General features: G+C 37.8%; 1 protein-coding gene and 1 long non-coding RNA gene across 2 annotated transcripts in view; one reads left to right on the top strand and one right to left on the bottom strand.

The window, feature by feature from the left end:
* Positions 1 to 3,268: 3,268 nt before the first annotated feature.
* LOC130549735 (potassium channel subfamily K member 5-like) overlaps positions 3,269 to 15,076 on the bottom strand; it is a 38,327-nt gene continuing 26,519 nt past the window's right edge. Inside the window, exons 2-5 of the mRNA XM_057327044.1 lie at positions 6,687 to 6,798; positions 6,321 to 6,487; positions 5,378 to 5,546; positions 3,269 to 4,108 (exon numbers count right to left, since the gene is read on the bottom strand). Of these exons, the coding sequence (XP_057183027.1) occupies positions 4,083 to 4,108; positions 5,378 to 5,546; positions 6,321 to 6,487; positions 6,687 to 6,798 (474 nt within the window). The 3' untranslated portion in view covers positions 3,269 to 4,082. The remainder of the gene's footprint in view (positions 4,109 to 5,377; positions 5,547 to 6,320; positions 6,488 to 6,686; positions 6,799 to 15,076) is intronic.
* Positions 9,573 to 12,330, top strand: LOC130549736 (uncharacterized). The gene is made up of 5 exons (XR_008962260.1): positions 9,573 to 9,894; positions 9,978 to 10,204; positions 10,306 to 10,669; positions 10,775 to 11,169; positions 11,267 to 12,330. It is a non-coding gene; the product is annotated as an uncharacterized LOC130549736 (long non-coding RNA).

Below are 15,076 nucleotides of genomic sequence, written 5' to 3'. Positions count from 1 at the left end.
GTGTATACACACATAATTGCTACTCAAACACACATATATAGATAGTAAATATAAATAAATTAAATTAAATAATTGAATAATAAATTAAATGAAATGGTTAAATATGAGTAATATAAAAGATTTTAATGACATTTTTACTTGAATACTCAAATAAATTATTAGTTTATTTCAGTCTATTTTCATCATACTGAACGTTATGAAAGAACTGTTAAACATTAACATTGCTGTACTTGCATAAAGAGATGTAAAAATAAGCAGTAATTGACAGTAGCCTACAAGGTGTCTTTTCATTTTGCTTGGTTTCATGCTGTCGTTTACCAATTTTTCACCACAGAACACACATTCTGGCCGAGACTTGTCTTGTCCTTCAATAAAACCTAAATTTACGTAGGTTTTGTCATGGCATCTAAACTTTTTCCTTTATTTCTGACGAAGAATCACCGCATTTACGTTTCTCTGCTATTTTTCTTTTGATTTTTATGTTAACACAAACGTTGACGCCTCACAGAGGACATGTGAGTCTCATAGCGAGAACAGCCAATGACAGTGCTTCCGGCTACCGCGAATCCCCTTGTGAATGTCTGCCGATGGAGCCGGAAAAATTGAAATAATTATTTTATACAAGATATAACTCATTTTGACTGCATTATATTGGCATTGTAAGCATGTGATTTTTTTAAAACATACAAAAATATTTTTATTTAAAATGATTAGTGGAACATTAATGCAGCTTTATTTAACCTCAAAGAATGTCAGCTCCCTCGCCCCTCATGTGAACTCTGGCGCCCCCCTAAGGGGGTCGCGGACCCCAGGTTGGGAACCATTGGGTTAGAGTATTATCAATTGCAGATGCCAAGCCACGCCCATAGCAACCAAACAGGTTAGCCTAGCAACCATTTAGCAACGCCTATATCTCTGCATCAGAACATCATTTTTTTTGGGGGTTGGTTTGCTTCACTCATAGGTTAGAGTATTATCAAGTGGAGATGCCAAGCCACGCCCATAGCAACCAAACATATTAGCCTAGCAACAGTTTAGCAATATGTATATCTCTGCATCAGAACATCGTAGAGACATGGGGATTGGTTAGATTCATTCGTGGCTTAATGTGTTATCACTCTAGTGCCCAGTTCCGTGGTTTGCCACAAAGCATCACTCACATTTTCTTCAGAAAATGTACATATCTTTCTTCTTCTTCTTCTTCTTCTGATCCCCAAAATTTCTGACTGCTACTCCTCCTAGAGCTTTCAAACTACATACACCAAACTTTCCACAAACCTTCAAACTGGTCTGACTTGAGTTGCTATATCTTTTCTAACTGATCCGGATTCTGGTTTTCAAAAACCGGACTCTCAAAACCACCTAATTTCCCATAGACTTAACATTGCGACAAACTTTGACGGCTCATAACTCAAAGTGAGAATGTCGTAGAAACTTGCGAGTTACCACGTTTGAAGAAGCTGACAGGCTCACAATGGGGACAATGTAAAGTGCCGCAGTGAAATGGGATTAACACGTTCTTGGTGAGTTGCCTTAAACAGTCTCTCTCTTTCATTCACACGCACACTCTTTCTATTATTATTTCTCAAAAATAACTTAACAGTTAAACAAACCCTCACTACCAATTTAATGCTGGGCTGAAATTCGTGGCGGAATCCCTAGTTCCTTAAAAGGGTTTTAAAGACACACTGATGTTTTTTCTGATTTATCTACACATTTGTGCCGTCAAACTGTTGTATGCATGCAATATTTTTAATTAATATAGTATAATGAGATCTATCATTTTGCGCCGTTAGCAAGGATCTACAGGGCTCTAGACTCATTTTTTCCCACTGGTCGCACTGGTGCAACTCACTTTCTTTTGGTCACACCCGTTTTTATAGTAATCATAATGACCTTGACCATAATGAACTTCTTTCAAGTTATATATTGGCTATGAAATGATCTGACACAAATATAACCTGTCACCCTTCACAATCCTCCTTTGTTGCCCTCTTTGCAAAAAGCTGTAATTTTGCCACTGGCCTTCATTTTCCAGACCTTATTTTTAAATAACAATTCAATTAAATTGAATTAGCTAGCTCTAAACTCAAAAGTAACTCAGAACTAAATTATTATATATGTAGGCCTACTTTACTACACATTGTCACAAATAAAAGCGCTTCAATAATAAATAAAGCGCTTCAAAATGTTTAGCGATATAGCTGATGGAAATGCCATTTGTCGATAAAATCCCTCAAATGTCGACATTTATGTGAAGTGTTGAGCAGTAACGCGTTACTAATAAACTGTAGTTTGATTCCTTTTTTGGTAACAGAGTAATTTAACGCGTTATAATTCCTAAAATAGTAATCAGATTATAGTTCCAAGCCCAGGTAACTATACGTTAAAGCTGCGTTACATCTTTGCCATTGTATCATTTCATCATTTAAATTGTAAAAAGAGAAATAGCTTTTTCAAAGTCTGGATGCCTGCTTGTTGAACACGCGACGTCACCAAACTGAAACGCGCCTGCGCGGAAAGTACTACCAAAGCCACTTCATGGAAAGCCTACCACCTTAAGTTAAAAACTTGTAACGGCCAATGCTATCACCACGCGTAACGCAGGCAAGGAGACTAGACACCGGATATGGTGCTTCTCGTGATCGATGTTAGCCTTTATGCTCCAATTGTAAGTATTAGGGACCCATACATCTCCCTATCACAAGACAATCTTTGGTATAACCAGCGAAAACAAACTCAGCATGGAGAGAGAAACGTATGCGTTCTGTAGCTGGAAATACAATCATTATTTTGATTTTATTTTTGTCAAAGGCAAGAACATCGTTGTGCGTTGTCGGTCATGAGGAGGTAAGCAAAACCCTCTCTCCCGCGAAAAACAACCTGAAAGGGCAGTACAGCACGGTTAAATTTCTAGAGAAAGTAACGTAACCGGGCACGGAGAGCAATGAATAAACTTCTACTGTCGAGTTCCAGGCTGCTATTAGCAACATGTTATGTTTTGTCAGACTAGTTTTTGCTGCTCTAACGCTGTTATATTTATTAAATGACGAAGAAATCATCATATAAATATGCAGAAGCACTAGTTAAGATATACAAGTTATAAGAAACTAAGGAGAGACTTTTTACATTATGGAGTATGCAGGTTTAGAATTACTAGTTAACATATGAAAAAAATGTTTTAAGTTAAAATGTCACAGAGTTTAATTATTATTATTATTTATGACAGGCTTTAGTATGGAATAAGCAGAAATAACGTGTTAAAATAATTAAAGACGAGATAGAGTAGAGTATGCACTTGCCAATAAAGTTTAGTCTTGAGAAGGCTAAAGAGGTTATTTTGTGTTTTTGAGGGCTAGTAATGTAACGAGTAATGTAACAAGTAGTGTAATTAATTACTTTTGAAATAAAGTAATCAGACCAGTAACTTGATTACTTTTAAATGGAGTAATCAGTAATCAGTAATTTAATTATATTTCCAGAGTAACTTGCCCAACACTGTATGTGAATAAATAAAAGTAGGCCTATTGTCGTAAAATCGTGAGTCTGTTTCGATTTCATGATCAGAGGTGGTTATAGGCTATTACACATGAAAAATCACAAACATGACACCTGTAAATAAAAATATTGTAAGTAGAATTTATTAATAAAGAATTTTATCTCAAACAATTTAGGGAAATAAAGTGGTTGACTTTAAAAGCTCTAATAGAATTTTACAAATGTTATGTGAGAATAAGCCTCAGTTAAGTTAATGCTGACCACTTAATGGAGACATCAGATGAAAACCGCACTTTTTCTGTGTTTAAGTGCTATAATCGGGTCCCCGGTGCATCTAGCAACCCAGAAAACGTGAAAAATAAGAACCCAGTAAGTTAAAAAAATTTTTTTTTTTAAAAACAACAAAAACTCTTTTTGATTTAAATGTGCGTTCTATGCCGCGTCAGACAGCAACTGGCTTGACTGCATGTTCAAAGCGTTTAAAGACTGCAATATGCAAAGTCTGAACATTTCACTGTACCACTCTTTTTATGGAATCAAACATTTTCTCTTGCACAAACAGGGTTGCTGCACACTTTGTAAAATCAAATTTTAAAGTCCTTTTGAAGACCTGAACAAAGAAAAAAGAATACCATTTGTATACAGCAGAACAAAGAGCATTTAACACACGTTAAACAGATGTCCCAATTTTTGCTCAAAAGAATCAAAACAGATATATCTCAAATAGGTACATCATATTTGTCAGAAGCCTTTTTCTTAAATTCCTTATCCAGCTCATCTAGCTCCTTTTTTCTCCTTCTGGTGTCTTCTCAGTGTGTTTGACTTTGTTATGCCATCTGCCATACTATTAAAAAAAAACTAGCTAGCTTTTAAACTACTTAGATTCTTATGACAATCTGTCTCTCTCCCCCTCTCCCCTCTCCTTTCCAAATTTCAGGTGAAAATTGACATTTTTACCTCCCTCTACAAATTAATTGATTACTTAATAACTATTAATCGGTGGCATTTCATATTTTTTTAACATTACTCCAAATGTTGGTAAGGCTGTGGTACGTGACACGATAGGAAATTAAAAACTCTATATATTAATTTTGTGTTTTAGATACAATTTAAAATCTTATACATGATCGATAAATACGGAATACATCTCGCATAGCCTATGTGCAATTTTAATATAGTTATATGACTTATTGTTTATTTATCACTGTTTGATGTATGTCAGGCGTGACTGGCAGCTCCCTCCCTCTCTCTCTCTCCTTCTTTCCCTCTTTCACCTCATTTTCTGGATCATATTCAGGCTTGAAATCACACGGTATCAGTGACATTATCAGCTGTCAATATGCTTTGAGGGCTGATGTTCCGAATATGGTAAGGGACATACATTTCCACCACATGCTTGAGGTATTCGGCCAATCAGAGCACACAGCGCTTTTCACAACGCACTGGGAAGCTGGCCAATCAGAGCACACAGCGCTTTTCACAACGCACTGGGAAGCTGGCCAATCAGAGCACACAGCGCTTTTCACAACGCACTGGGTAGCTGGCCAATCAGAGCACACAGCGCTTTTCACAACGCACTGGGAAGCTGGCCAATCAGAGCACACAGCGCTTTTCACAACGCACTCAGAAGCTGGCCAATCAGAGCACACAGCGCTTTTCACAACGATGAGCTTTGTTAAAAATCTAGGCATTTCATAAAGGCGGTGCACAGAGAAGCAACAGTAATGTACGGTATGTGAAAACTAATGTGTTTTTTAACCTTAATCCGTGTAAAAACACTATTACACCAAATACACACAATAATGTTCATTTTAGCCATCCAATATGACCCCTTTAAATGATCTAGATAGCTTGTAGATTTATTAATTCAGACACTTACCAGCTACAAGATCACCAAAACCAATTGTTGTCAAAGTAACAAAAGAAAAGTACAGGCCCTCGATGTAGGTCCAACCTTCTTGGGTCATAAAAACAAATGGAGGAATTACCAAATGGACCAGCACACCCCATAAAAGAAAGATAGCTGTGCAGGTAAATTGTGTTTTCCGCTGTAAAAAGCCAAAAACAAAAAAAGAATACATTAGGAATAAAAAAAATCCTTATTACACCGTGAAAAGCTGTTATTAATGATGCCCCCAAAATAAATTTCTGGGCAAAACCAAACATTCAGCATGCACTTGGTTGAAAATCGAAAAGCATTTTTTTATTCAGTTTTACGAAACAATCAAATGTAACAGGTTTTGTTTTACTATTTATTCAAATAATGTAAAGTAATAAACAAGGGCTTTAGTGATGTCAGGAGTGATGTGCCTGCACCTGCTACACGCTATTTTAGGTCAGTTCACCATGAGCTACACCATGAAAACTGTGAACTGTTACTAAACAGACCCGCTGATCAATTACAAATGTATTTAAAGAGTGTTGCATTTCACAGGAGAATTTGAGCTTGACTTGGAAAAAACATGCGAGTCAATGCGCATGATCTACAACACTAAAAAAAACATTAGTGTGATATAAACCCTGTTGTGGAAAAGTGCTTTGCTGAACAAACACTGCAAATTTGATGACCTCATCAAAAACTTTCCACACTACTGACATAATTGCCCTAGATAGCACCGTGATAGTGGCTAGACAGAAAGTGAAATCTGAGTGCTGAGCACATGGATAGGCAGGTCAGCATATATTTTTACTTTATATTTTCAAGATTTTCCATTTGGCGAAATATTGATTACATTGATTTTGAGCATTAATAATAGAGAGAAAAAATTTAATCCATCTCTAATAATATCATACTGAATCAAGAATATGTGGTTATTTCTTACCAGTGTTATCCCTTTCTTTGTGAGATATTGTCCAAGGTGTTTAGCTCGTCCCCCAAAAAACTTCCCAAGTTCACTAATCCAGGTTAAACACAGAGGCACTCCAAAGAGACCATAAAAAATACAAAACACCCTCCCTGAAGGTGTTTTAGGTGCAATATTTCCATAACCTGTCAAAAAAGAAAATTAGATTTTCTTTTGCAGTAAAATATTTATCCATTTCTACAGGTTTAAACAGAGCATTTTCTTTTATGGTACCTGGCTAGTGATAACACTTCAACACTTGATTTTAAAGGAAATAAGAAAATAGCCAGAAGGTTTATGTCATTGAGTGACTTATTATGCTGCTAAAATGGAACTCATTCTAACCTATAGTTGTGATAACTGTAGCTGCAAAGATGACAGCATTAGGCCAATTCCAGTTGTTGAAGGTTTTGTCTCCTGCAATGGTGACCCCTTGTCCTGCAGCATCAGACACTACCTAGTTCAAAACAAATAAAAAAGAGTATTGAAATAAATTTCCATAAAAATGCACAATAAATTTACATTTATTAGAGCCCGTCCATATGGACACGTTTAGCTGTTTTCTTAAAAATGTTGTACAGTATTGGCATTTCATCCAGACGGATCCGGTATTTTGGGAGCCTGAAACCACTATTTTTTTTAACCGGGTCTCAGAGTGACTAAATCTGAAAACTACACCCTTGCATTTTCGTAAGTATAGCCAATACGTATATTTCCTGAAACGATGATGTCATCACACCACGTCTCGAGCCTTATCAGACAACGCATAAGGTTTATGTGCATCCGCCAATCTGTCTTCATTTTTATTGCATCTCTGTGGCAGAATTACAGAGCCACATACTGGTCTGGCATGTAACATTTTCACATTTCAGTGGTTACATGTGTACGCAGTTATTTCTTTAGACGACACAGTGTTTACAGAATTTTTATGGAATGAAGAATAAAGATTGGATAGGGAATCCTCTGGCTTCGTGTGGATGTGGCCTTAGCGGGCGATCACACAGAACTGTTTGAAAATGCGAGGCGCTTTTTCAGTTGTTTTTTTGAAAAGAGTAGCACGCAGCGTTTTTTCATGTTGCTAGGCAAAAACCGAAACAGCTAATAATAATAATACATTTTATTTTATATAGCGCCTTTAAAAGTAGCATCTCAATGCGCTTTACATAAATAATGAGAAATAGAATACAGGTAACATAAATTCTAAATATAATAGAATACAAGCAAACAAAGAACAAACAGAAATAAAAACAAGAAATTATACTAAACGCATAATATACATATAATAATACAAAACAAATATAAATAAAGACAACATACTCACATTTGTCACATAAAAGCTACCCAATAAATTTAGTTTTAAGTAGGGATGCACCGATCCGATACTCTGGATCGGAATTGGGGCCGATACAGGTATTTTTTGCTGGATCGGGTATCGGACTGACGGGTTTCATTCAAATCCGATCTGTTGCGTTACCCCTGTGCATGTTACTCTTAAGCGTCAAAAAGTACTAACTATCAGGAATCCACCGTAAAAGTTTTCATGCACTGTATTCCACGTCATGTATTTCCGATAGCTTTATGCGAGGAATAAACCAATATAGCATAATTAAGAGACTCTGACCTCCACTGGTGCTGTCAATCTCCATCCAGCATGCATGTGTCCGGTAACAGTCAGGACGTTACTCATTCCAATGTTTTCATTATTATTCATAATCACTAGATAATAGTCTATGGTTTTGTTTAAAAGTGGTCTATGTTGTGCGTCATTCATACACAATAAAACTTTTTTCAACTGTTGGATGGATGCAATGCACTATGTGTTAAACACGTAACATATCTCTTCTCTTTGTGTTATAACTGTTTTGAACTTGAGGAGCAAAGATCCCCGCGACATCAGAAGGATCATCACAAGGACGCATCTCATTATGAGTCTGGGAAACTCGTGAGTGAAACGGGTGCATTAAGCGCATCATTCTGCGTCCAACGCGCATGATTGTAAATAACGTAGAAGCGAATGTATTAAGCGCATCATTCTGTGTCCAGGATGCTCATGAGTGAGTCTGTTCCACTCTGCATTTGAGACTTTTATACAGTGATAATTTTGTGCAATAAACAGAATTTATTTGTTAAACATTTTTTAAGTATCTGTACTTTATGAGACCATATTGTAAAGCATATATCATACTCTTGTAGAATTTATAAATTCATTTTTATATGGTGTTTACCTTTAATACAGTACTTAATTACATTTTAAAAATCTTTACAAGTAAAAATACTTAAGTAAAAGAAAGTGGTAGATTTTAATGTACTCAAGGATTAAAAGGTTAAAAATAACATATATTTATGAAATGTAGTGGAGTAAAAAGTATGATGTGCTTTATAATGTAGGGAAGTATTTTTTGTAAGTAAAAACACTCTGATAAAGTACAGATATTTTAAAATGTACCTGAAAGTAAAAATGCTTAAGTACTATCCACCTCTGGCAATAAAAGATAAAAATATGCAATTCTACATTGATCAAGAAAAACAGTATACAGGTGCTGGTCATATAATTAGAATATCATCAAAAAGTTGATTTATTTCACTAATTCCATTCAAAAAGTGAAACTTGTATATTATATTCATTCATTGCACACAGACTGATATATTTCAAATGTTTATTTCTTTTAATTTGATGATTATAACTGACAACTAATGAAAATCCCAAATTCAGTATCTCAGAAAATTAGAATATTACTTAAGACCAATACAAAGAAAGGATTTTTAGAAATCTTGGCCAACTGAAAAGTATGAACATGAAAAGTATGAGCATGTACAGCACTCAATACTTAGTTGGGGCTCCTTTTGCCTGAATTACTGCAGCAATGCGGCGTGGCATGGAGTCGATCAGTCTGTGGCACTGCTCAGGTGTTATGAGAGCCCAGGTTGCTCTGATAGTGGCCTTCAGCTCTTCTGCATTGTTGGGTCTGGCATATCGCATCTTCCTCTTCACAATACCCCAGAGATTTTCTATGGGGTTAAGGTCAGGCGAGTTTGCTGGCCAATTAAGAACAGGGATACCATGGTCCTTAAACTAGGTACTGGTAGCTTTGGCACTGTGTGCAGGTGCCAAGTCCTGTTGGAAAATGAAATCTGCATCTCCATAAAGTAGTTACATGTGTCATTTTTGTATACACCTGATGAATGAGGTGGAATGTTTGAGAAGAGTGTAAAAAAGTAAAAATTGTTCCTCTCTTACAGCTCATCTTCATTAGTCAAGGGGACAGATGCATTGAGGCATGATACACGTCTTTCCCATGACAAAAGCAAATGCCACCAGCACTGTAGTGCTGCACAGAGGGCAAAAGAACCTAACACACCAACGCCAGCAGTTGTTCAAGGAGTTCAAAAAATGGAGCATGCTTTGTTTGAAAAAATGAAGAACATGATGTACACAGCCTACTATATTGCAAAAGAGGAGCTACCTTTCCACCTTCCCCTCTCTTCATGAGCTCATCCAAATAACAGGTGGAAAACTTGCAGACTGCTATGACTCTGACAAAGCTTGTGCTCGGTGTGTATGCTTTTATCACAAACTGTAATAAACTATTTACTATTTTTCCAATCAGAAAATAAATATGTTTGCCTTTTTGACAGATTCATAAGCATCATATATGACATGGAGAGGGAAAAACTAATGGGGACTTTAAAGAAGACCAAGTATTTTTCCATTATGATTGATGGGGCAACCGATGCAGGCACAATCGAAAATGAGCTGCTCTATGTCAGATTCCTGGGAGAAAATGGGCCAGTTAATGCCTACCTCTCTATTCAGGATGTAAAACAGGGAACTGCTGCTGGAATTCTGCAAGCCATTTACACAGGTAATGGTATATAGGTACCATTTTAACTGCCTCTGTCACTAGCCTGGATCGTTTTTCTCACTTATTTATAAGATATGGTCTCTTTGTGATTCCACACAAAGCATTTGAAGAAGCAGAAATTTCTGACTGGAGGCCCAGGCTGGTGGGATTTGGCAGTGATCGAGCAGCTGTCAATGTAGGATGCAGGAATGGTGTGTCAGCCCAACTTTTGAAGGATATTCCTCACCTTATATCAGTTCACTGTGTTGCTCATCGCTTGGAGCTTGGTGTTATGAAAGCAATTAAAGAAGACTGCAACATGACGAAACTTCAGACCACCTTGAGACAGATATATGAGCAGTACCACTACCCCCCAAAGCCCTCAGAGAGCTCCACCTAATCGCTGAGGCTCTTGAGGAGAAGGTACTCAAGCCAACTAACCTGCACGGAGCTCTATGGCTGCCATGTGTGCATCGTGCAACAAAGGTGAGTGATGAATCCTTTCCAGCTTTGCCTGTCAATTTTTTATGGAAATCAGAATAGGCACGTAGACCTTAGTCTTTGTTGTTGTTGTTTGTTGCTTTTTTGTAGATTTTATGTGACAGCCACCCCATCTTTGTGGCCCATTTTGAAGACCTGATGAGTATGGAAAGGAACCCCAAACCATCATCGACAGTTGTAGGACGGGCAAAGCAAGTTACCAAATACCTGCGTAACATCAACAATGTCTTGTTCCTACACTTCATGTGTGACACACTGGACCAACTAGCAGAATTAAGCAGAGTTCCAGAAAGACGCATCCACTATCTGTCAAGCTATCGAGAGCACTGAGAAATGCTTCTGTAACATGACTGCCCTAAAAGCAGAAATGGGCAGGTGTTTGAGTCGTGTTTATGAGGCAGTAAGAAAGAATGGGAAATACAAAGGAGTGAACTTTCCAGGTACATCACCACCAGCCTTGAAGGAAGAGCGAGCAAAGGTGATAGGTAAGAAGCTGAGTACAGCATTATGCAAGTAAATTATGTACACTTTATTTGTGCATTAAAATGTCAGCTGTCAGTGATTTTTTTATGGTCCAAACAGATGCCATCATCTCACATTTAGAGGAGAGTATGAAGGACTTAGAAAGAGACAGTCCCATCAGCCGTTTTAGAGCATTTGATCCATCTAGCTGGCCCAAATGTGAGAAATCAGACCTCAGTGCTTGTGTGCAGTTCGGGGAGAGTGGTCAAGATGATGTCAAAGGCTTAACAGAGCACTTTAGTGGTCTTCTGTGTAGGGAGGGAATTCGCACTGAGGATATTCTGACTGACTTCCAGAGTTACAAGGCATTTGCTCAGAGCAGATCAGCTGTCCCTATGAGGGACACATTTTTGAATATCCTGATGTCAGGTGTGTTTAGTGCTGCACTGACATTCAACCCTTTATTAGTTCATGGTAGGGCTGTGCCGATAAACGATATCATATCGAATCGCGATGGAATGTATTTCAAAAACGATGATAAGCTATTGGCATTTTGACTCGATATGGATTAATCTTACAGTCTAACAGAACGCAGAAATAAACGCAACAACAGTCAGTCAGCGTGCAGCTTTTATCGCGTCAAAGTACAAAGTCCATTTCATACTGCACTTGGCAAAGAAAACTCAACATGGAGGAAAACATTACTGGAAGCGGAAACAAAGGTGAAACTAACCTCGAGTTGTCATCACGCGGTTTATCAAGTGTCTTATTTTTTTTTCGCAATCGCCGGTTAAACAAAACAAACTTGAGGCGCAATTGCAAGCGAGTTACTTTGAAACTCAAGCACAAACGTTTTTATATCCATCGTTTACAATATCTGCTAACATGAGCTGGTGCTTATGAAACAAACCAGCGCTGCCCTGTACAGATTAGAGATGTAATGAAGTGAGATTAAAATATTGAGCCTTGTATGTAAGATGCTTGCATGATTAAAGAAATGTACTACAGTTTATGTGAGATGTCTTTTTGAAAGACTAAGGTTCACTGAATGCATTGAATGAATCCCACTACTCGAGCAAGACATTATTGCAGCGTTATGTATGTGCGCAGGTGCTGAGCCAATAGCGTTCGAATGTACACAGTAACGGAGCCCTTTCATTGGTTGAATGTACTGAATGAACACTCCCTTTTACTTAACGAGTCAATTGAGTCAAAATGAGACTGAATGAACTGGTACATGTTGTTTATGGCCTAATATCCTCTGTGTTGCAACAGTGCATTAATTTAATTTTAACTGGTTAAAGGTTAACTTTTGTTAATAATCAAATAATCTATTAAAAATAAAAATTTAAAATAATCTATTTTAAATACAGTTTTTTTTATTAAATATACATTGAAATAAATATTGTTAACGATCAATATAGAAAAAAACTATCGAGTTTACTTTTTTGCCATATCGCCCAGCCCTAGTTCATGGTATGAAACCAAATGTATAACAAACAGCAGTGTACTGAAAAACATACAACATAATGTCATTCTTTTCAGAGGAAAGACGTGCAAGGTTCAGGAATCTGGTGCCTCTGATATAGGGCTGCTCGATTAATCGAAAAAAAAAATTGATCTCGATTCATACATGAATGCGATCTAATTTCTTAAGGACGGCGATTCACTTCTGTGTATTTCCCGCATTTAGATCACTCACGTATTGGTCACACTCACAGTCTAAAACAAAACACTGTTAACTCACCAATCAGGCCAAAGATAGCAAATGAGTCAAATCTCGATCCCTTCCCTCCTCGCTCATTTACTGCATTATGCGCTATCACTCACATGACGTGTAAGTAGGCAGACCTAACAGTTGCAGTCAGCTTACTTTGTGGATTTGGAGCGGCAAATTTGGAGCGGCAGAAAGAGGAAATGGACGCCAGTGTGGAAAATCCTGGTGGCGACAATGAATCAATATTAGAACCGAAAAAAAAAGGATCGTATTCCACCGTGTGGAACTTTTATGGGTTTAAACCTGACGACGATGCACAAGTCGTCATCATTTGTAAACAGTGCTTTGGCATCGTCGCAGCACCGCAGGGTAGCACCACAAATCTATTCAACCACCTCAAACGTCACCACAAAATACAGTACGAGTTAGCCATGAGAGACAAGGGAGCTACACCTAAAAATGCCAGCCGCCAGACGACACAAACGTCCATAACTCAGACATTACTCGGTGTATCGCCATACCCTTTAGGTTCCCAGCGGCACAAAGATATAACAAACGCCATCGCTTATCACCTTGCTAAAGACTTGACTCCAATCAACACAGTTACAAGCGAGGGATTAAAGGCAATGATAAAGACTATTGACAAGCGCTACGCTCTGCCCTCTCGCAACAATTTTTCATCTGTTGCATTGCCAAATCTATACACCCAGTGTCGAATGACAGTCGAGAAAGAACTGCAAGATATGCAGAATTTCGCGGCAACAGCAGACCTATGGTCAAGCTGAACTATGGAGCCGTATTTAAGCCTGACAGTGCATTTCATAACAAGTGACTTCAACATGAAAAGCCGCTGTCTACAGACAGCGTTCTTCCCTGCTGATCACACTGGCGAGGAACTGGCCCAGGGGCTAAAGGAGAGTCTCAACTCCTGGAGTTTGGAGGAGAAAAAAATGGTGTGCCTCACCACAGACAGTGGAGCGAACATTGTTAAAGCGGCCTCCCTGAACAAATGGACAAGGCTTCAATGTTTTGGCCATAGGCTACATCTGGCTATAGGTGAGCTGTGTATTACAACATGACAGTAACATTTTCATATATTCATTTAAATCTGAAAAATGTATCCTTATATATGCAAGTTTTTTTTAATAAATTCGTATTGTTCTGTATATAAGACGATATTATTTATTTCTGGAAATACATCGGGAAAATGGGGTGGTCTTTTTGAGCTTTAAGTGTCAATATAGCTGCTGAATATTTGTTCAGGACTGAAGCCACTATTAAAATACAAGGTCATAGAACCCATTGTGACTTAAATGGATTGTACTGTATGTTTCTAGATGTTAATCTGTGTCTTTTTAACTTATTACTTCTTAAATTAGATAAAATTGTAAAAACAATGTAAAGTATGTGCACACACAGTTAAGTTTATCCTGCTTTATAGTTGTCCAGTTCTTGCAATTTAACTGCCATTTAACATTTTAATGCAAGAAAATGTATGTTACATCAATTTACTGCAGCTAATAATGATTATTCTTATTTGTAGAGAATGCAATGAAAGATTCAAGCATTGACCGTGCTGTGGGTCTTTGCAAAAAGCTTGTGGTCTGCTTCAGCCATAGTTGGAAGCGGAAAAGGGAGCTTGCTGTTGCCCAAAAGGAGCTCAACCTGCCTGAACACCAGCTTAAAACTGAGTGCCCAACAAGATGGGGCTCCCGACAAGCTATGGTCCAGAGAATGCTTGAACAACAAACTGCGATTGTACATGTTCTCTCCTCTGACCGGAAGGCTAGACACCTGACACCAACCTGGCAGGATATTGAAGTTCTTGAAGTGATCAACAAGACGCTCACCCCACTGGCAGACTTTACTGATGCTCTTTCAGGAGAGCAGTATGTTAGCGTCTCCTCAGTCAAGCCGGTCCTCCACCTTTTTGAGACAATGATGGCAGTGCAGGAAGATGATACGGAACTTGCTCGATCGATTAAGTCAAAAATCCTGCATTACCTTAAAGAAAAGTATAGTGATCCACACACGCAGAAGCTGCTTGACATAGCAACAGCTTTGGATCCACGGTTTAAATTGGACTATGTCAGCGAAGACAACAAAATCAGTGTCAAGGCCATACTGAAGAATGAGATGACTAGCATTGCTCTGGTAAGTATCTTTTTAAGATTCACAATACACTTTGTCTCACATAGTAAGAAATTTACAGC

Source organism: Triplophysa rosa, unplaced genomic scaffold, assembly GCF_024868665.1.
Source record: "Triplophysa rosa unplaced genomic scaffold, Trosa_1v2 scaffold167_ERROPOS501511, whole genome shotgun sequence".
Lineage (NCBI taxonomy): Eukaryota > Metazoa > Chordata > Actinopteri > Cypriniformes > Nemacheilidae > Triplophysa > Triplophysa rosa.
Note: the sequence above shows the minus strand (reverse complement) of the source record. Positions and strands in the feature narration are given on the sequence as shown.